The sequence below is a fragment of the Ciconia boyciana genome, chromosome 8 (genome assembly GCF_034638445.1).
Source record: "Ciconia boyciana chromosome 8, ASM3463844v1, whole genome shotgun sequence".
NCBI classification, from domain to species: Eukaryota; Metazoa; Chordata; class Aves; order Ciconiiformes; family Ciconiidae; genus Ciconia; species Ciconia boyciana.
The window spans coordinates 67,211,216-67,233,562 of record NC_132941.1 but is presented as its reverse complement, the minus strand read 5'-3'; the positions used below and the strand labels follow the sequence as shown (position 1 = coordinate 67,233,562).

The window sequence follows — 22,347 nt, the reverse complement described above, 5'->3', positions numbered from 1 at the left end:
TCTGCCCGAAGGACTCAGAGCGCGTGCCCCGGGCGCCCGTCGGGCGCGAGAGGGCCAGTCGACAGCGAGGTCTCACCGCCGCTGGCGGCACCCCGCTTCCCAGGGACGCCCCTTGGACACCGCTCTCCATCGGGGCCTGGAGCGGGGGTACGGGCCGCGAGGCAGTCACCGTCACCGGAGTGCGCCCGCGGTGGGGCCGGCAGGAGGGGGCCCAGGTCCAGCGGCTGGGGAGGGGGCGGTGGATCAGCCAGGGAGCCAGGCCGGCTGGGCCGCGGGGGAGCCTGGCAGCGGTTCACGAACGCCAAAACCGACGGGAATACGGCATACTACTATTTACAGATCACGCAGAAAATGCAGTAAATTACAGCGTTTCTAATCTAAGCTAGGTTAGACTCGCAGAAAGGAGATAACGGCCACCGGTTTCTGAGGGATTTCAGACAAGTCACTTCCTCTTCTGTACCTCAGCTTCCCCATCATTGAAACAAATCTTGACACCGACCTGCTCGGTGAGGCATTCTGAGGTAAGCTACTGACAAGCGTTACTATATAAAGGAAAAAAGTAAGTACTCCCTCCCACATACATATTTGTGGATCTTTGTGCACTTCAGTTAGCTCATGAATGCCACATTCTGCCTAACTATCATGTGTAGCAATCTTGCTTTAAAAACAAGCCATCATCAGTGAGGACCTCAGTAAGGACTGAGGATGAGCTAGAGCAGGACCCAATGGAAAGTGCAACTGGAAAAAAAAAACCCACCACACTCCCCCCCAAAACAAAAAAACCCACCCCAACCAAAAAACAAAAAAACCCAAAACCCAGCAGACTGCAGAACAGATAGCTAAAATAAATACCTGGAACCCAAGAAACTGTACCCAACTGGACACACTTTTCCTTCCATATAGATTTGATGTAACTATAAAAGCTTACATTAATACTAGCTGATTTTACAGATTTACAAACAATTAAGAGAAAGCTTTGCTGAGAAAGTTCTTCTTAAGTATCTTGTCCAACACCAAACATGGCACTGAACAGGACACGTATCTGAAGTAGTTTTGAACATACAAAAAGTGGGGTTTGGCTACAACTACCAACATTCAGGAGAGCGGTTTCAACTTCCAGAAAGTCTAAATGTCTACCTCAGTTTTCAGTGAGAACTGTTAAACAGAAACTTAAGAGCCACACTAAGCTGTGGAAACCAGCTTAGTGCAGTAAATCCAAGACAACCTTCTCTATGTTTAAAGGCGTTCAACTCTAACAAACTGCGGGCGGTGGGACAGGTATGCGAGTGGCTGCCCTGGGTGCTCCGACCGACGGGGGCACGCAGCACGGGGTGCAGTGCATGCCGTCCCGCCCACGGTGCAGGGGAGGCTCTGCCCACGTACTCACGGCACAGGGGTGACACAGCAGAACGGAAACAAGTGTCCCTGTACAGATGCCCCTTTCTTCCCGAGGATAATGTGTTGCTGAACCAGCTAGCTTCATCCACAGCTTAGGAAGCGAGCTGCACTTCACAGCAGCATCATGAGCCTCAAGCTGCACAAGCTGGGACCACAGTGGGCTTGCGTCAGCCCGCACCACGCCCGAGTACTTGCTGTCTGTGGAGACGGATATTTCCGCCATGCTAACCTTCTTGCACTGTGTTGTGTCTAATTTACGATCACTGTAAGAAACACACCATCCTGCAGAACACCAACCATTTACGTACGTGGAACAGAAGGTGTGACATCCAAAAATGTGAGAGCGGCACTGCCTTAAGGGACCACCTGCAGCCTGCAATCACAGAGTCCACTAATAATCAAGCATCTTTATGAAGTTTAACTGGTTGGTTCATTTTCTTCACTACCTTGCAGATAAATATTAACCAAACACAGCCCATGAAGTCAAACTTCATAACAGAGCTCATTTGTGGTCCCTAAACATGCAGTCCCAACTCTCCATGTTCTTTATTGCTCCAAATCAGTTTTGGCTTCCAAGTCCTGATCTTATCTACCCAGATAGCTCTATGAAATTACCATAATTAGAAAACAGTTGTAACTATTTAATCTTGTAAAGCAAACATATCCAACTCTTACTGTTTCAAAGCAACACATCCAGTAACTGCTTATTGCGAACACTGCAAAAATGTGCTGGCACATCGCATTATTCATTTTAACTGCCACAACGGTTTACTTCATTGAGATCTCTTCTTACACAGCTAATAAAACTAATAAACTGGTAAGACAAAAGTAAAATAAATGGTTTCAAATAGGATCTAGGCATAAGCTATCTCACGTTTATGAATGATGAGTAACAGGGAGCCTTGAATGTAGAGTCCTGCCTGGAGAAAACACTGGAGAACAACTTTACTGTGCTACAGCAGCTGCAACAGAAAACATTTCCAGACTCCGAACTGAGATGCAGGACACAGGGGTTTTTTGTTCGCATTCAAATCCTTGACAGCTTGAAATCACAGCACGTATTAAAAAAAAAAAAAGGCCATTTTTAAATGAGGAAACGGCACTGGCTTAATAGCAGTGAGAGGCCTTCATGGCATTCCTTGCAGGTTAAACCACAAAAGCATACCTGAATATTAGTTACATCCTCTCATATAATAAATACCCTCCAACTAAGAGCAAATTGGCTTTGCTTCATTACCTTTTACTAGTTTTCTACTGTTATGAAAGAACAAACAGTACATAATAATGAGCAATGAATACTTCAGAGTTGAAAACTCACAGTTGCCAGAGGTTAAAGATCATATACAGGATCACATAAACACTGAATTTGCATCTACAGTAGCACAATGTTTTTACAGAGTTAGGCATTATTCTCAATTTCTGGATATACAAAATAGGTAAAAGCCACGATTAGAAGTTGTTTTTTGGTATATGGGTAATTGAGCAAGATGCTCCAACATAGTTAAGTACAAATACAAAACTGGCAAAAAAATACAAAGTTAACCTCTCTCCATTCCTATAGGTTCTTGTCTATTTGGACAGGGGACTGGTAAGGGGACAGGGTGGAGGAGAGTGCCCCTGCGGTCGCGGTGCCCCGAGCCCAGCGTGCCGCAGGGCAGAGCGGGTACGGGTCTGCTGGAGCTGCAACAGGGGCTGGGGGAGGACATGGCCCCATGCCGCGCAGCCGGTCAGCCCTGCAGATGGCGAGACGAGCGTCCCTGAGAGGGTAACGCGTGCACAGGAGCGAGGGCATCATTTTTACAACTTGATAAAGCAAGGCAGAAGAGGAACTTGAGCCTTCATCTCCCATATCCAGGATCAATTTTTTTTTTTAAAAAGTTATTAATATAATCAAAATATGAGCTTTAGTTTCCTTGTGAACTGTGAAATACGTACAAATCAATTTAGCATTTGTGGTCCTAAAGCATTCAAAGTATTTGCAATTTCTGTAAGTCTGAAGAAAAAAAAAAGAAAGAAAAAAAAATTTTTTTACAAGTACATAGCCAAGCAGCAGTAGTCCAGATAAGCCTGCTCCTTGTATTTCTATGTTTGATATTAACTGACAAATCCAAGCTCTAGCTCTTGTTATGTGATTCAAGAGATTCTGATGATGGGCATAGTGGGGTTTTTTTGGTTAAAGCATTCTGAAATTCCCTGTCACTGAGACAGGGTCATCTTCTATTGACATGAAACAGACGTTACACATTACCCATGACAGAAGAACATCGTTAAAACCTGAAAGCATTCTTCTACAGTCAAGAAATGCTGAAAATAAGGTTGCCTATGGAACTTGAATTCAGTCCCCCCATCCAGAAAAGTTTAGTTATGTTATCCATAGTCTGCCTACACAAACACCCTGATAGACTTGATCCAAGTTGTTCAAAGATTTTGTAGGAAGAGGTTTAGCAGCAAACCCTCTGTCTCGCTTGTTGGGATGCTGAGAGCAGTGAAGCACGCGAGGCTGAAGAACACAGGGAGAGAGCGAGCGGAGGGGAAGGGGATTTACTGCTGCCGTGCCAGTGCGGGTCTGCCCTCGCCCCCACCGCAGGACAGTGCTCGGCAGGTTGCACCGGGTGCCTTCCAAGGGAACCATTACTCTGGCGGTCTTCACGTTGTAAGTGAAGCAACCCCTGGCACCTGATCTACAGAGGGGAGAAGCGCTCCCCCTTTCGTCTGCAAGTCAGAGCTGTGCTTTGGGGGCATAAAGTCATTATTTAAAGAAAGAAAAGCTTGTGTGAAGGGGTTACCACTGTACGACCTCAATGCATATTTGAATATCCACAGCCGAACATCACCTCCGGTACGTTACCATTCCACAGTGTGACCACAGCCAAGAGAGCCACTGTCTAGTAACTGCTACTTAAATTTTAATGTAATTTAATGGTATGCAGTAAACTAAGGAGAGGAAGATACTGACTTGCAATTACTTATCAGGTACGCACAGCAGAGGTAACTCCACGACTGGCATTTTGAGCTGTTTACTGTTAATGATACTGCAGGGTCATTCTAATCAATTCCTTAAGGTTTTTTTTTAAACCCTCACAAAGTAATGTAGGACCACTATCATCAGCTGGGTAAGCAGCTTTACCCCCTCCCCTATTACTCTGTCACTTGAGTTACTGGAGAAAGGATGCCCGCAGACAGCTCCTCGCCTTGCAGCTCAGGGCAGGGGCGACAGCCCCGAGGTGCTCCCAGACCCCCACCCACGGCAGGGCTCTGCCATAGCCACAGCTCGGGCTCCCCAGCTCTGAGACACCCGCGCTCCAGCTGCCCGGCATCCTCGCCCCTGTTTACAGTCCCCATTGCTGTTTGGGGTTCGCATCCCATTCCAGTGCCCCTCCTTCCCCGGCTTGGCTGGCGTCTCCCAGGGGAGCTCCTCGGTCTGCCCACCGCCGGTGCTCCCACACCTGCCTCTCCACCTCGGCCGCCTTCAAAGGACGGGCGAAACACAGCCCTTCAAATGTGCCAAAACCAGAACCGCCGAGTCCCTGCTCCGAAACCTGCACGTAGTACAGCTTTGCAAAGAAACTGTTACAACCAGCATGTACATACACTTATTTTTTCAAATCAGAAATTAATATTTTTCTAAGTCTTACTTACAGAATGAGGAAACATTTTTTCTGGAGGTTTCTTCCAAAACTCACATGAGGCACATACATGGGAATTTTCAGCTTAAGCAGACTTCTTTTTTTTTTTAACAAGGTGTAGGTGACAGAAAACAGTAAAAAGGGTTGAGTAAGGGAAAAACGTGTTTCCAAATACAGGTTATGTTTATGCATTAACGCACACTATAGAAAAAGGAACCAACACATAAACTAGTGAGGCAGAGGGATTTACTTGGAGTGTACACTGCAAAATGTGAAAGCTCTGAATAACCTTCCCCAAACAGCCACTTGCCGTGCCGCTGTTCCCCGAGGACGCGGCATCTATGGCATCTCCACGGCTGCAGCACAGGCAGCAGGGAGGCAAGGGAGAGCGTGCTCTGGGAGCACACCGCTCTTCACCATCTCTCTGCTTCGGCGGGCAAGCTGCTCGCCCACCGCCACGAGAGAAGTGCTCTCAGGCGTGGGGACGGGTGGGGTCCCATCATTCTCATTGCCGGGTGCGGGAGACGGCGTGCCAAGTCAAAGCTCGGTGCTGCAAGGAGCAAGCCGAGAGAGGCAGCGACGCCAGAGACCCGTTTTCTGCTTGCGGCAGGCACGGGATGCCGCAAGTTTCAAGTTTCCATGATGTCAGGACCGAGCTGGCTGCCGGCCGCCTGGCACCCAGCACAGGCATGTCCCCCGGGCAGGCCGGCCACCCTTGAGCCTTCCTGCCGGAGTGCGGATCGCTCACCCAAACCATCTGCAGCGAGGCTTCAGCTTCGAGAAGTGTGCTGCAGCCCATGCATGCGTACGCTGTACAGCACAGGCAGGCACTTCTGCCCTGTTTTCAGGCTACGGATTCAAACAAACAAAAACCCCAAACAACCCTATCTGAGGAAAAAGCACCCATCTGAAAAAGGCTCAAGATCTGAACTCACAAGGGTTACTGGGGTCTGTAACACAGCGTTTCGGTTAATCACCCTTCCTAGTTAAACAAATAGGATTAAGTCCACTAAAATAATTAAAGAACAAACTTTCTGAGTGGCTGGGTTTTTTTGTTGGTGTGTTTTGTTGTTTTTTTTTTTCTCTTCTTTCTTTAAAAAGGGTAATACACAAAGTTTCCATGCTGCAATACCAAGATGACCTTTAGCTTTTAGGTAAACTTTTAACTTCTGTAGTACTACAAATAAAGGCTCTAAATACTCTCAAACACATTAAGCAACATGGACAACTAAATCAGGAAAAAAAAAACCCTCTGCCTCCACACTTTCATCTAGAATGACCGTTTGCCATACAAAAAAAAGATCGTTACTAAAATTAATAAAGATTTCCAATAGCTCCAGCTCCTAAACTCCTCTCCTGCCTCAAACGCTGGTACAATAGATGAGGAAGGAGGGGGTGAAAAGAAAAGAAAAAAAGCCCTAAGTAAATAAATAAATCGACAAAAGTCCTTTCTGTGTGCCCCTACGGCCCTCCCTTGCAAACATCCTTCTTGGATGCTCTTGAAGCTTCTTGTTCCCCCGTATTTTTTTCCTGCGAACTGATATTAATGCTGCAAGCCTGGGCACTTTACACAAGTGGGACAATAATCTGATTTGCATTTTCTGTGAATACTCTATTATTTGCATAACATCTAGTTCATCAAATCATCCAGCTTCTTGTTAAGCACTAAGCTCTTCCCCATCACCCGCAAAATGCTCCAAACCACTGCTCTCACAATCTGTGTTTTCACCTTCCTCTCAACAGCCACTTTCCTTCCTTGTTTCCAAGGCATGTTTTTGGGGTAAGATAATCTTTACTGAAAAGAGGATGGGAGTCTAAACTAAAATATTTAAGACCCAAGTTACCAGTGACTGTTCATAGTTAAGAGATGATGAGGCATAATAACCAGCATTAGGACTTCACTGAATTCTGCCTCCTTATAAGGTGTGTCGTCCCGTCCGTCCCCCCCCTCCCCATTCGCTGCGATTTCTGGTTATCAAGTGTATGGTACGACACACTTGCTTACAAAACTTTATCTTCATTCCAGTGGATTGTTTTCAACTGCAAATACTATTTGCTGCTTTGAACATTAGAAACCAGAGCAAACTCTGCAAACCCTGAGATTTTGCAACATCCTTCCCCCATAACGCCTGCTTCCACTTCCAACACGCGCACAGATTGTGCTGTTGGGAATCGCACAGCGTCGCGTGGAAGATGACGCACAGGAGTGCAAAGCACAAGACAGCATGTTACTGAACTGCCTGGTTCCTTCTGCAGTGCTCAGGCTGATGCCAGGGATAGTTACGCCACAGGAGGCAGATGATTTTCCTATCCACGGACTGATTTTGCTGCACGTACTGGTCATTTAGCATTGCCTTAGCAAAGCTGGGCTGGCACAACTGCCTCAGGACATCCTTCCAGAGCCACTGTGTAATATCTGTAACGATCCTGCTCGCCGTTACGAAATGCTTACACATTTCTCCAGCTCAACAAACCAACCGAAGCATGCGACATGGTAAGCTATTCCAGAACACACCAACAACCTTGTGCCTTTTCACTCTGTACCCACACGATCAATGCAAGTCAAGGTCACAACTGTTGCCACCCAAGAGCTAGAATTGCATAGCTGACACCTCTGGTGGGACCAGCGTTTACTGCACAAACAAAAGATGACAACCCCCCCAGCAAAGACACTCCTCACAGGCAAACTGTCTTCTCTTCATCATCTCTGTGTGATATTTAGATAATTTTTAGCAAAATGATTGCTAGGTGTTCTCCTCCTTCCCTAAACATGATGCCCAGCAGACTGTATATCTTTTCTCATAGATATTTTATCCCATTACAGTACTCCCTATCTTCAGGGACATTTATCTTCCAACCATAGCTTTTGTTCGGCCTTTTTTTTTTTTTTTTAAAAACAAAGAAAAAAAAAAAGTCTCTTGTAAAACCACGTAAGACAGAATTCCCACCCCTTCCAAAAATTTTGGTGGCCTAGAGCCTATTCTGACCAGCCAGTTACAGGGGCTGCCAAAAGCATTCAACTGAGCACATGTTGTCAGCTTCATACATTACATATCTGCAAAATGTGATTGTCTTATTAGTAGGGTCTAAAACAAAACACAGCCTGCAAATCCATAGCATTTAAAATAACTGACTATGCTACCATGGAGATTATCAAGATTCTTATAGGTTACGATCAAATTGTTTAATGAAAGGGAAGATTCAAAGATTTTATGAATATTACTAAAAAAGACAAATATACTGGAAGAAAAACAGTCAAGTGTTTAGCAATCACATGGGTAGGGTGGTTAATGGTTTTAAGGGCATTACAGCTTCACTGATACATGCACTGATAGCCTGACTTGCAAATCAGACGTCAATTACGTGAAAAGTCTGTGACTGTAGTCCATCTCAGAAAATTGTGCTTCCTATTTTAACATCAATTCCACCTATAGCACACTAAAAGTTGTTCTAAATCACCTTTGCTTTGAATGTGGTCGAAAGGAGAAGTAGTTGACCTGTTTTTAGCTTTGAAGTCAGACACCACCTAAGATTTGACCATGGCATAGGACTCTGTGCCTTTTCAAGCACAAGCACGTCTTCTTTCAAACTAAGATGGCTTCAACAGTCAGCTGTGACCAACAACTGGAAAGGGAATTTGAGAGTAAAACTCAGAGAGCATCATCAATCTTGGAATAAACGGAGCTTAAATACACCTATCAAAAGGCTTTAATAACGTTTTAATACTACACGCAACCCGCCTGCAGACTGCACACAGATACCAATCTTCTATCGGGACAGCAATCACAGCAGCAAACTCTGTACCGACAGCAAAGTGCAGAAGGCCCTGCAAAGGTGCCCAAAGGCCCCACTGTGCTGCCATCCTGCATGGGTTTCCACTCGCCTTCCCAAGGGGCACAGAGGAGCGAGTTGTCTCGCTATCAACGCACTTGCTATCACCAAAGCAAACCTCTGGCCAACGCAGTGGCACTGGGGGCAGCTCACACCAGGGCTGCCCACTGCACCCGCGACACCGGCATGTACCTCACCCAGCCAAGATGGTCCCGCTTCAGTGTTTTAACTGCACCACGGGACACGCAGCACGTTTGTGCTGCTTTGCTGGGCACAGGCTTATATGCGTCGTACTCCACTTTATACATAAAGATCCATATTACGCATGGATATATATCCATCTACGGCAGCAGTACTGCATGCAGGAAAAAGTAGATTTCTGCGATGTCTACGGCTACTGTTGGGTATCTAACCATTTCCATCATCCCTATGGCTTCCTTGCACAAAGATGACAGACTGCAACAATGAACAAAGAAATGAAGAAATAATTTAATCTCTTATTGGAAGGTTGAACCTAGCCCCCACCTCCAAATCAAAGCACGTTTTAGATAGAGAGTAAGCATAACCGCTTGTCATCCATTCCAACTCCAAGCTTAACAAGTGAAAAAGTGACTTCAGATGGCAGCCAGCTCATCGAGTGCTCCTTCTTCTCTTCTCAAGGTAAAAAGCAAAGTACCATTTGTACCTTCTCTACTCCAGAAGTAAGACAGAGCTGCAGAAAAATCACTGTGTGGCCTTGTCAGCCTCATTACAAACACTTTCCCATTCTTCACCCAAAAGGGTGAGGTTCTCCAGCACACTGGAGGTAGTTCAACTTTCTAGGCTTCACAGTCCTAAATTAAGCCACGAAGGAGCTGCCAGCTCCAAGTTCAGCATCCCGCGGTCCCGCCACCCCCGCCACAGCAGGATGGCCCCATCTGCCCGCCTGCACCTTCCAGGACCCCAGACCCCGAACCTGGGGTTGGTGGGTTCAGAAGGGGAGAGCAGGAGCAGGGGTGGTACAGGTACAGGGAGAGCCCTGATCCTGCCGAGGAGGGCTGGGAACAGGCACGGGATGGAGAATCTGCCGACCAGCAGCTGTCTGGTGGGAGCTGACTTTCAAAACAGTACAGATCAAGGAGAGATACTTCTGGCCACCTTATTCATGTTCACAAATTAAAAAAATTAGTTCAGTGATGCTAAGTCAAGAGGCAATAAGATGCAAAATTTGATGACAACTATAGAAGGAAAAAAAAATCCACTGGGCCAATTCTCAAATTGCCGTATTTCAAGACAGTAAGTTTCTGAAGTTTAGCTTTTGGAGATGAATTAAACAAACAAAATTCTCCACTTTTGTATAGGGGACATAGTTTTCTGACTTCACAGAGGAAAGCTGAAAACACAGATCCGAGGAATTCCAAAGCCAGAGCACGCAAGTCACAAATTCAGATACTCTGTGCTCCTTCTGAAGAGTATTACTACTTGACAATAGATGCTCTGAAAAATCTACACAGAAATCTAATCAGAAAAATCGGAAGAATCTTCCAACGATCACCACCTTAACCTACACCAAACCAGAGGCAGAAGGCTTGGAGAGGTTAAATCTCTCGTTTAAGCTGCCATCACACGAGCACACGTATTCTTCATGTGCTACCTTTGGGAGGTGGATGGAGCATGGGGAGAAAAGGAGGAAGACGGGAGGCGAGCTGACATTTGCCTCTTTCTGCTTTATAGGTTAATTTTAAAATACGCTAACTTTAAAGCTAACATTGTAATCCAGAGAAGAGAAGGAACACGGTGTTCCTCAATCACTTGGTGAATGTTTTTTATGACACTGTGTCTTACTTAGATGATGTACTTTGATCAGTTTGTTAAGCATTCACAGACAGGCAGACGGACCTATCAGAAGCCTTTTTTGTTCCTAAAGCATCTCGCTACTAGAGCGCTACCAGAGATGCTGACTGTCTTTTGCTACTACTTCTTTTTTGCAAAAGCTGGCTAGCTTTAAGCCCTCTTATTTATCTATGTGTAATGAGAATACAATACCTACGGCTTATATCATAAGGAAAAGCGTTATGAAGCCCCAAAGTGAATGCCATGTATTCACCCATCGGACAAAAGGGAAAAGCAGAGCAGCGAGGAGGACAAGCTTCACTATAAATTTAGCGGTGGGAAACAAGCAAGTTTCTGAGATCCAGGCCACTCTTTCCTCCTAGGAGCCTGTTGTCAACGGCGCATCAAGGACGCTGTCTATTCCAGTGCTACATGACATGCATGGGAAAGGCTCCACCACCTCCTCCTCCGGGGAGCATGCCAACAGCCAATACCTATGAATATCTGGAATTGAGTTCAGCTGAACTCTTCCTTCATCTTGTTTTAGTTTTCCTTGGGGGAAAAGCAGCAACTAATAGCGAACTGGTAGAAAATTACCCAGTATTTCATAGTGAAATCAATTTTAAACTACCAAGTCAGATGTCACCCAAAATGCAGGCTCCACTTGTACAAGACCAGAGACAGATGAATCCAAGGAAAACAGATCAGACAAAACAACATCTCCCAGCTGCATCAAGTGTGTTGTCAACAAGAGCGATCAAGCAGCATGCTACTTTACAGGCTGCTACATTGTAGGCCATCATTAAAAACATCCCTGAAAGTTTATTTAAAATATTTTTTCCTGTTTGTATTTCTTGGACAAACTGTTTAATTTAACAGCATTAGATCTTTCATATTTTTCATGTTAATAATGTAGGATATTTGCAGATCAATGGCAGAAGTTTAAAAATTTTAGCATGTGACATTTGAATGTTATTTTAGTCCTCCATATGCTACCACAGTCTCAGAAATGCATACAGCATATAATCAATGATGATACATAAATGAAGTGACTTGTATTTACCTATCATAGCAATTAAAATCTCATATTTTAATTTACTGGAACTTAAAAACAAGCCCCCAAAATGCTCCTCCATTGATACGTTCTTTGACATCAATTCAAAGACATGTTTCCATTATGGGTTTAATTTCTAGAAATATTTTAAACTTAGAGTGGTAATTGCACTTCCTTTTTTGTGGAGATTATTTTGACTGCTTACAAAAGGACTTCATCCTCAGAAGTTATGCAAACTGTATTGGCACAACTACATATGCAAATTGAATTCCTCAGAAGAATGGAAAAAAATTGTGGTCTGCGGTTTATCTGGGTTTCGAGTTTACAAAGAAGCATTAAGAGTCATTTTCCAGTACTTCTGATGAACTTCAATTTGCAGAGGTTTTCAAAGCATGCAGAATTCAAATAAAAATAAAATTCTGAAGTTGTACATTTGCTAGGTTGCTACATAGCCTAGTATCAGGACTGTGCTGTGCTACTTTTGGTATGAGCATATTAATCTCTTCCCTAAGGAGCTTTTATAAAGTTTTATTCCACTTCCTACTGCGTTTGTGAACACGGCGTAAACAATCACCCTGCTGCGCACGCTGAAGAGAGGAAGAAGGGTTCAAGGCTACTTAACAGCACTGTTCCTCAAAACACGCTGAGGACTGCCTGTCTGTTAACCAGCAATGAGCAGAACTGGCAACCTGCTTTTATCCAGCCCCCCCCCCCTTTTTTTTTTCTTTTTCTTTTAAATACAGCTTTCTCACATTGCAGATATGGAGGGCAGAGGCACAGAGAGGGAGGGTGGACACAGCAAAACTGCTGCAGCTGACGGGTGGGTTCAGATGTACTTCAGCTACGCTTTTGCTGGTCCGGATCCTGCACTTGACTGGCCGCACAGGAATGTTAACGAATCGTTTTCTTCCAATGTTGAGCTTTGTAGACACAGTATTCACTGGACCAAAGACAGACCACGTCCAGTTACATGCTAGCGGTCTCTGCTCTAGGATAACAGCAGCTCATTCTTTTCCTCTCCTCTTCCTGTTTTTCACTAACTATTCGGAGGCGTTTCTATATGCTGAGAAATACGCAGCAATCTTAAAAAAGTTTCTATCTATTTAAATGTGCTTTGTATTTTCTTCACAGGAAGAGTCTTCCCTGAAGACATGGAGATGGTTTACATCAGAATTATCCAAGAAAGCCTGCACAGTGTGAACATCATGTACATACAGCAGTAATCAATCAAGATGGAAAAAGACAAATAAAACAGATTAATCTTTTGTGAAGTCAACAGATAGTGAGGAATATAAGACTGGTTATTGCATCTCGGATTTTTGCAAATCCATTAAACTTGCCAGAAGCAGCTAACTGCAGTATTTTACAGCATTGCAATAAAGGTCACAGGCTGCACCAGTAACCTGACCAGATAAATAATTACAGGACGTTTTCAGTTACAAGAAAGCAAAAGATAAAATATTGCTAATAATTTTTTCTGTATACAGTCTCACTTTAAAACTTGAACAGCAGAATATTGTTGCTTTAACCATTTTTGTATAGGAGACGTAAAAATGAATAAAGGGATCTCGGAATCGATCAATTCTGGCAGATGCGATACAAGCTGTCGGAGTGAAACGGCACTCACGGTACTCAGCAGGGATGACACCTTTGTGTTCCACCAGTGCTCATTTCCTATTGCTTATTTACATGTTTCTGCATAAACAAGTCCCTACTGCAACAACACAGTGTGTTAGAGTGGCTTTTATGCTTAACAAAACCAAAACCCACACCTGAAGTTTACAACACATTTTGCAATATGGGTTCAGTTTCAGTATTTTCACGTTGCCTAAACACGAAAATTTTCAAGAAAGAGCAGACAGCAGGACTGATCTATTGCAAATCAATATCAGAAATTGTTAGATTTCAATATAAATGTAAACTGGACTTACCAAAGTTTGGGGGTGTTTTTGTTTTTTGTTTGTTTGTTTTTTAATTACTCAAATGTGTCTTACTCAGGAGGCTTAAAAGACCATTACATGTCAAACTGAAGTCATTTTTATAAAATGTCAAACCTTTTTTTGGCAGAGGATTGTCAATGAGAACAAATTATGTTTATACGCTGAACTTCTATAATCATTATTTAGAAATCCAGAAGACGACATTACTCTTTAGGACTGGTTTTGACTATAAAATAGTTGGTGATTTCAACTTCAAAAGCAAAAAATCTTTACATTATTAACTAAGCCAATAAGCAAAATTGCTTAGAACATAATGAGAAAATAAGTTTTACCTTACCTGATAAAATTCCCGAAGCCAATTCTTCTGTAAATTTTCTGGCTGAAAAACAAAATACAAAAATTAATTAAGAATAAGAGTAATGTATTTTTATAATAATATGCCAATACTTTTGCTTTCCTCAGTGCATTCAAGTGGGGAGGTTTTCTCCACAATTAAAGAAAAAAAAAGTACAAACATGATGATGTTCCTCCACAAGCGCCAACGGACAGACCTCTCCTTTTTGTTTCTGAGTCCCCTCTTATCAGATTTTCACTAAGAAGGTACATCTTGTATGCGACTTCATAACGTTCATACGCGTACAAGATTATCAAGCAATTAAATCAACAGACTCGATATGTATTGAAATACATGCTTTTAGAAGTACACATTAATTGGCTGGATATCAAAAACTTCACATGAACTGCTGACACCCAGCTCTTGCAGTCTGAGCTGCAAGCTACATGGATTTACTCCTCATGAATTGGCTCAGAGGGACGACCGTGCTTTTGCAGGACACTTGACCACATTAGAGCTCCTGTCAAGGACAAACTGGGAGAAGCATTTCAAGATTGCTACAGAAGTTATGAAAACTGAAGCAGCAAAAATATGGTAAGTACGAAGTTCTGCCTTTTCAGAAACACAGCCCGCCCCAGATACGATTATGGAGGGAGATAACCAATTTTCACACATTAAATGTACAGCTACAAGAGAAACATTTGTTGAGTTTTCTCTTCAACAGCAAGACTTCTGGACAATTTGTGCATCATAGTGGGGAATAAAAACCCAAATCAGACTTTCCTCTCCCAGAAATAGCAGGAATGTACAGTATCTGCGTCAGGCAGCAGAACGTATTGAACTGAAAACCAGAGGGTTGCCTCACCATCTTCCCTTCAGTAACAGTTATGACACCAGCTGCCTGGAGGCAAATGTACAGCCATGAAATTTCCGTTCTGCTCTATTTTCCCCTCAAGTGTGTTATTTTCAAATAGTTGGATACAACTTTAAACTTACTAATTTATATTGACTGCTTGTTGCATGAAGATTTGCCCATAGGTGGCTATAAAGACTTGTAAGTAGTAAAAAAAGAAATGATTTTTTTTTGTCTACAAGTCTAGAAAAGTCATCCAGTTCTGTAAGCCTATAAAGCCGACAAGCCTACAAAAGTTTTTGAAAGCTGAGGGAAAAAAGCACCACGTTTGTCCTTTGCTATCCGTCACCTCCCTTTTGTTGATTGCTCCTTCTTGACAATTCTGGAACTCAGGCATTATTGGTCAAGAAGGTGAAATTTTCACTCCTTAGGAACAATTATGTTTTCTAGCGATGAACTTTCTCGGTATTTCCTACGGAAGTTATTGCTCTCGGTGCGAGGCAGCCACCGGTGTGGGGGCACGGGGCCGGGCGCAAGCAAGAGCAGAGGCCCCTCGTTCTGTGCCTGAAGCCAACTGGGATGAATCTTGGCCCGAGCTCAGGGACATCTCAAATTAATAAACACACAGAACAAAACATCCATGTCTCCCACCCATGCACTTCCCCTCAGCCGAACAGCGTAACTCAAAGCCAGAATAAGGAAGCTGCAGGCATCAATAAAAACTGAAGGCAGCCAGGCAGGCAATAAAATAGTCCCTCTAAAAATGTCGTCTCATTAACTGCTTATTTAGCAACTTCACTCTTTTTCTACTCATTCTGAGCTTAATGAGACAACCCACTGAGTAACAGTAAGTAAGGATTGTTGCTTTTATAAAAGCAGCAACAAGAAAACAAGCAAACCAGGAGCTGCTGTGATTTCAAGCTGACTTCTAACCTGAAGTTATGAAGATTGCACAAGACTTTTTTTTTTAAAATCACTCTACAAAACAGATACGAACTAGGAACATGCTTTGTATATGGCCTGTGTGTGATCTAAGCCAAAAGGCCAGATTCAAACTATCAAGAAAGCAAGATCTTGGGGATAGTGAAATTTCTAATTAAAATTCTCTGGTGGTTATGAAAACTAGATAAGCAAGTCTGAGTTAGGCCACAAGCAGACTTCAGCAGCGCTGCATATTTATTTTCAAAACAAAGTATGGCCTTACTCAGTACGTAATGGGCAATTTTCATGTTAACAAACAAACAAACCCCACGCACTCCTCACTTCTCTATTTTATTTATGCTAGTCGCAAGATGTCCTGGGGACCTCTTGAGTTTTAAGAGTAATCCTAAATTAAACAGAAGTCAGTCATTTTTGTAAACCCGCCAAAGAACACCAAACCCCACTTCAGCCTATATTCATAGACAGGAGCTAAATGACAGGTGACACAATATCCCAAAGGATGCAAACCTGAATTTGAGGCAAACGTGCTCCAGAGTGCACGACTCCTCACTGAGAGCCTCACCTAGCTTCAGACATAGTCCTTCTGTGTTAAGCATAAGATTTTTTTATTTAGCATGTTTTGAAAATTTCAGTTAAACCTGAGTGCAAATCTGTAAATAAGGATGGCACAGCTATTCATGTTAATTTATATTAGCTACGTCTTTTTAAGGGAGAAAAAATTGCTTCCAATCAAGAATATGTAAAGCAAGTTATTCATACTTGAGGAATCCCAGGGGAGAAAATAAAGCACAACCTTACTTTTGTTTTTAAATACTACTGCAAGTGGTAGAAGTTCCCCCATTTGCTACATGACTAAATGAAAACATTGTAAGATTAAAACACAAAAACAACCCAGTACCTCAGCGGAAAGTTGACAAGATGGCTCCAGGGCCCTCCCGCAGCTCCGCACCTACCTCCCATATGCCAGGCAAGATTGTTTTTGAGAAATCAGATCAAATATTGAAAAATTTGCCAAACTAAATCCTGAGCAGTGACAGCAGTCCCTCAGATGAGCAACCTACAGAGGCTCCTCACAGCGCACAGCGACCCAAGGCTTACCCAATTCTTCTACGACTCCCAGCTCCCCCTCCCCAGTGAGGCACCCAAATGCAATGTCTGTTACAAGGAGGAGTAATGATTCTGCTCCTGAGAAGGGACAAAGGAGTTACTGGAGTTTGTTTCCTGTGCTCCCAGTCCTTCTGATGCCCTGGGACATTGCTTGTAGCAAGCATCAAGGGCACATAGGTAGAACTTACAGCAATAAGACACCATCAAAATACCATCTAACATGGACTCATGTTGAAGCAGCAGGAAGAGGCTATGGGAGTGCAAAACCAGACAGCCCTAGCTCTTAGTGGCAGCTCTGCCACCACAGCTCTTGGAGACATACTGGGTATCACTGGACCCTTCTGTGTCCGGTGGCCCCACCAGGTAAGTCGTGGCAGAAAGCCAACGACACACTTGCTTGTTCCACCTCGGCTACCCAGCCTGGGACAAGATGGGCAATACTGTTTAGTTGTTGTCTTCATTACAGCTTTGAGATCCTTTGATGACATATTATAAACTGAGAGCATCGCTGTATTGATCCATACCTCCCACTGGAGGAGATACAAATACATCTAGAAAACTCAGAGCTCCCTAGAAAATTCAAGATCTCAAACCTATGCAAAACAAATCTACAGCAGAAGGTAGACCTACGTTTCAAAGGTAGACCAGGAACACGTTTTGAATGTAAGCAGGAGTCAGCCACAAGCAAAGGCTAAAATAAAAGCTGCTGTTGCCACATTTAGCTATTACAGTATCTACTAACTTATGTATTTGTGAAAAAGCAGGAGCCACCTGCAAATAGATTCACGTGGAAGAACAGTGCTTTGGAGTTTGTGTTTCTGTTTGTTTTTAAAAAAGGCTTTCTTTTCTTCTTATTTGTAACCCCAACAGTCACTACCTGGAATCCCTGTAAGCCGATGGCAGATGTCCTCTATGGAGTTGCTGTGCACTTTCACCAGGTGCATTAAGAACTTCAGCTCAGGAAGAAAGGACACCATCCCACCAACAGCCTGGACAGCCCGCACCTGACTCCTCATGAACAACACTGTACCCAGCTCCATACCCTGCCAATATAACCCCTCCTGACACCCACTGTGTTTTAAATTTGCTGGCACAGGCTGGCGTTCAAACAGAAAGAGGAAAAATGAATTCAGGTCACTAAGTAGAGGTACACCTAATTTTACAACTCTGCTTGCCTGCACACCCCCCTTCAAACTAATTAACAACAGAGAACAAAGTCTCAGGGGGGAAGGCATTTATAGAAATAATTTCTGAACTAAGCCAGATACAATGAGATGAAGCAAGTCACCAAAAGCTGTAGGACCTTCCCGATTTCCTCCTTCCTCTTCTGAGCAGCAAACAAAAATACCAAAGTTGCAAAATCAGGAGTGCTCACTGGGGGCGAGGGATGTCGGAGAGACTCGTAATGCCAAGAGCCCGGGGCCGGCTGCAGGGTCAGGCCGCGTCCCCACCGGGACCGAGGAGCACCGCTTGCCATCCTGCCCGCTGTCCTGCCCCGGAGATAGCAGCGGGGAGACAAGGTGCCAAACACGGGCCTGCAGCTGAACACCCAGCACCAAGGCGCCAGTTTTAAACAAGTTAAGTCTGTAAAGGGCTGTTAGTTGCACCAATGCAGGTAAGAAGTGAGGGGCCGACTGATCACCGCAGTTCACAACTGAGATTTTCCGGAATGGGTGACAGCAGGAGGCAAAAGCTCAATGAAGTAACATGAGCAGGTGCGGAATAAAGCTCTCACCTGCAGATTAATTCCTTCTGGGATCCCACAGAACACAGGAAGCTTTGAAGAAGTGACAACAAACACAAATCTGAGCAGGAGAAACAGGACTGGAAGATGCCAGTCAAGTCCCTTGGCAGGTAATTTCGGGAGATGAGGTGCTAATGAGGTCGGTGGGGCTGCCAACAAGGACCCCTCTGCGCAGGGCTGGGGGTTTCGGAAAGCCTCTGTGCTTGCTGTGACTCGCCTCCTGGCCGCCCGCCGCTCGGGCTGACCGTCGCCTCGCCGGCTGCGCAGGACCCGACCGCTCCCGCTCCCCTTGGCTGCGAGATGGGCCGCCGTGCCCTCCTCCTGTGGTCCCTCCTATGGCACGACCACATCCTTTCGTTCTGTTTTACCACTCTGGTAAAATTCTGTAATCTAGCCCTCTGCCTCAAACTCCTCCCCGGTCAGCTCCATATAAATGAAATAATTTCAAGTTTTGAAGGACTGGAGATAACAATCAAGTGGAAAGATAATTTATCTTCCTCTTATTTTTCTGTCTAAAAATAGGCACATGATATTTCATGTCTTCCAGACTCTTTGGCCTTCTTCCCATCCTTTCTCTCCACGTTCTGCCCTTCATTAAATTATCTCATTCTTTTTGTAATGTAACTGAAATTAATCTTTTCCTTGTCCTCTTCAGTGCTAAATCCTTTTATACCCATCCACTGATGAACTGACTTCTCCTCAGTCACTAATCCAAACCCTGCTTTATCAGCCTCCTCGTTTCTGGCTCCCCCCAGCTCGTCCTGCAGCAGCCATGTTTGCTCTGGGTCCTTCTCCCTGCCCATGCAGCAGCCTCAGCTCACGCCCTCGGGGATCCACCAAAGAGCAACGGGCTCAAGTAATGCCAGGAAAGACAAAGAAAGATGCGAGAAAGAAGTCTGAGCATCCTTTCAGGAGTCTCTCTCCTGAGCGCCCAGTGCTCTTCTCTCGCGCCATCCTCCCTTGCCCTCGCGGCTCAGGGCCCTGGGCCGCTCTACCCAGTGCTTGGAGAGCGCCGAGCCTGTTCAGCACAGCTTCGTTAGCAGTATTTGCTGGCTTTAAACGTGGTGTTCACGAGCTGAGCAGATGCGCACAGGCTGTCTCCTCAGATGCGCACAAAAGCTTGGGAAGTTTGCTCTTCTTCGGGCTGTGCTGTTGTAGTTGAGCCCAGCAAATATCCCAAAGCCTGGGGGAGCACGGTCCTGGTTTCATCCTGCCATTCCATCTAATGGCACACATTTTGAATCAACGGAGCCACAAATAGAAACCCTATCCCTGAACCAAGCACAACTTCTTTCTAGACTGCAGAACCACATGGGATCCATGTTAAAATAACAGGACACGCGCACCACTGCTCCCTTCAATTAAAAGCTGTTTTGACCTTTTCCTGTAATTCCGAATCCCACTAAAACTGTCTCTTTTCATGCCGAGTTTCCATTTGAAGTCTATTTATGTCACACTTGTTACTGTATTGGTCAGGCTTAAAAGAAAAAAGTAGTAAGCTTGCGAACACATGGATACCACATGAGTTGGTAATATCCCGAAAACAAGCGGCTTTTCAAAATGAACATACAAGTAGTCTCTCTTCTCCCCAGTGTTTCCATTTCCTACAAAATTACACCCAGAGCCAAAAGAAAGCTTTAAGCCTATTGCAAAAATATATTCAGACAGGGAAGAAGTCTTTTCAAAAAAAGGAAAAAGAGAAAATATATTTAGATAGGGTAAGAAGCTTTCATTCAAAAAGAAAAAAAGGAAAGCGAACTAAATGAAACCAAATTAACAGCCTGGAAAATTTCTTTTTCGTTTCATTCAGAGGGAAATGGAAGAAAGTAGATGAATTATAGAAAGCAGGTTCTATTCTGTGAAGTTTATTTTTAGTTAAGAATAGGCTCATTTTTTAAGCTAAAAGACAAAATTCTTGACTCACTTTGTGAAAACTCTCTGAGCTCCAAAATGAAAGCAGAGGAGAACTGGCTGGTTGGACTTCGCACACCGACTTGAGCAGAAAGTCCAACCAACCAAAATTTCTAAATGCCCGACTTAAACAGTCCTAAGAGCCCTCTGTGGACTACGGGATTCCCCAAAACCCTGAGCTCGAAAGGTTTCTTGGCACTGCACAGCAACGCACTGGCCCTACTGAAGTCATATATTCTAAGGACGCAGTCCCAGGCAGTACCCAGAGACTTTTTAATCTCTTCCCTCCAATCTATACTCCATTCAGAGCTAAATGTGAAAGGGTGGCTATTTTCCCCTGCATTTGCTATATTTGGTTTTCTACTTATTTAATGAAAACTGAAACCTTTACTCAAGTTCTGTTTGACCAGAGTTACCAGGCTTACTTGAAAACTGGGTTCAGGTCCATCAACATGACCTTTACAGCTGCTTTACTGGAATTGTTTAGATTAAGAGTTTAGATCAAGATTTTTGATCTCCTATAGTATCTTTAAAAGTTTACTGGCAACTTCTTAACATTTATATTCAAACACCTATTTGATTTAATTTTTTTTAACCTTCAAGTAGACTTGTAAGTACTCCCGTTGCTATGCTCTAAATATCAAACTATACAGATGATGCTAAAGAAAACCCACATCAGATTGGTACTATTAATTTTACATTCACAGTTGACAAACAAAAAGATGATACCCTGCACATCATGTTCACATTACTGGTTTACCAGATGTCAAAGTCAATGTAGACAAACCAACCAGGATGAAGCAGGAAAACAAGAATTACTCATGAGTCTAAAGAAAACTTCTAAGGAAAAGCACAGATTCTTCCAAATCTGAACTTTTACTTAAACACTGTGTTTTTATTACATACATTTGCACAGACAAATTCCAAATGCAAATGCAGCGTCACTTACTTCAATGTTTCTGAAAGCTCACAGCTTTCCCAAATAGCAGTAGAAAAAGAAGAGAGCCCCATTCTGCTGCCATTATACCACAGAGGCTGACAGTCACTACGTTCAAGAAACAAATGCACGGGAGAAGTAATATAATATAATTAGATCAGTTAACACAGTTGGAAAAAATGGGGTTTTGGGCACACAAGTCTTTCATTGTAAAGTTTAGGGCAGTTTTACTCCTGGGCTGAGAAAAGCAGTGGCTTGTTGGATGCTGAATCAAGAGAAATGAAGAACCAAAGGCAGAAGGTAGTGCTCGGGGTAAAACAGTGCATTAGGGGATAGGAGGAGCGAGGCAGAGGAAGGGACTGTTGCCCACCCTTCCTATTACATGGGATGTTGGATTGCCCTACCAGTGCCGAAGGAGATAGACACAATGCAGAGGGCGAACACAGAGAAGCGAAGACGGTCTGTGCCTTCTGGTGGCCTTGTGCCTGAAGGAGAAGGGCTGAAGTCTCTGCAGCCAAAGTCATCTCCCCCTCATAGGGGAGGGTGGCAGAATTCCAAGACAGTGGTACATTAGCAGGGCAGACTAACGGATGGGCTGTCCTGGACTGACACCCCACGGGACAGAGCCATGCTGGCACCAGACCTGCTGCAGCGTTGGGTTGGTATTTAAGGACCAAGGTCTCTGGCGCAGCGGCCTCTCAAACGGGCACTGGAAACAACCATCTTGATCTCTCCTGTTCAACCTGACCTGCACTGCTGATAGCTGAGTATCTACTAAAAATGCAGTAAACCTCTGTTTACCTTCTTCTCTATGGATCTCCCTTCTTGTGAGTGGGTCTAAATCAAGACACAGTACAT

At 44.1% G+C, this 22,347-nt stretch overlaps 1 protein-coding gene across 3 annotated transcripts in view; it reads right to left on the bottom strand.

Annotated features, from left to right (window-relative positions):
- Nucleotides 1-22,347, bottom strand: part of INPP5A (inositol polyphosphate-5-phosphatase A) — a 262,058-nt gene that overhangs the window by 182,334 nt on the left and 57,377 nt on the right. For all 3 annotated transcript variants that reach the window (XM_072870885.1, XM_072870886.1, XM_072870887.1), the window contains exon 2: nucleotides 13,999-14,040. In XM_072870885.1, coding sequence (XP_072726986.1) covers nucleotides 13,999-14,040 — 42 coding nt within the window. The remainder of the gene's footprint in view (nucleotides 1-13,998; nucleotides 14,041-22,347) is intronic.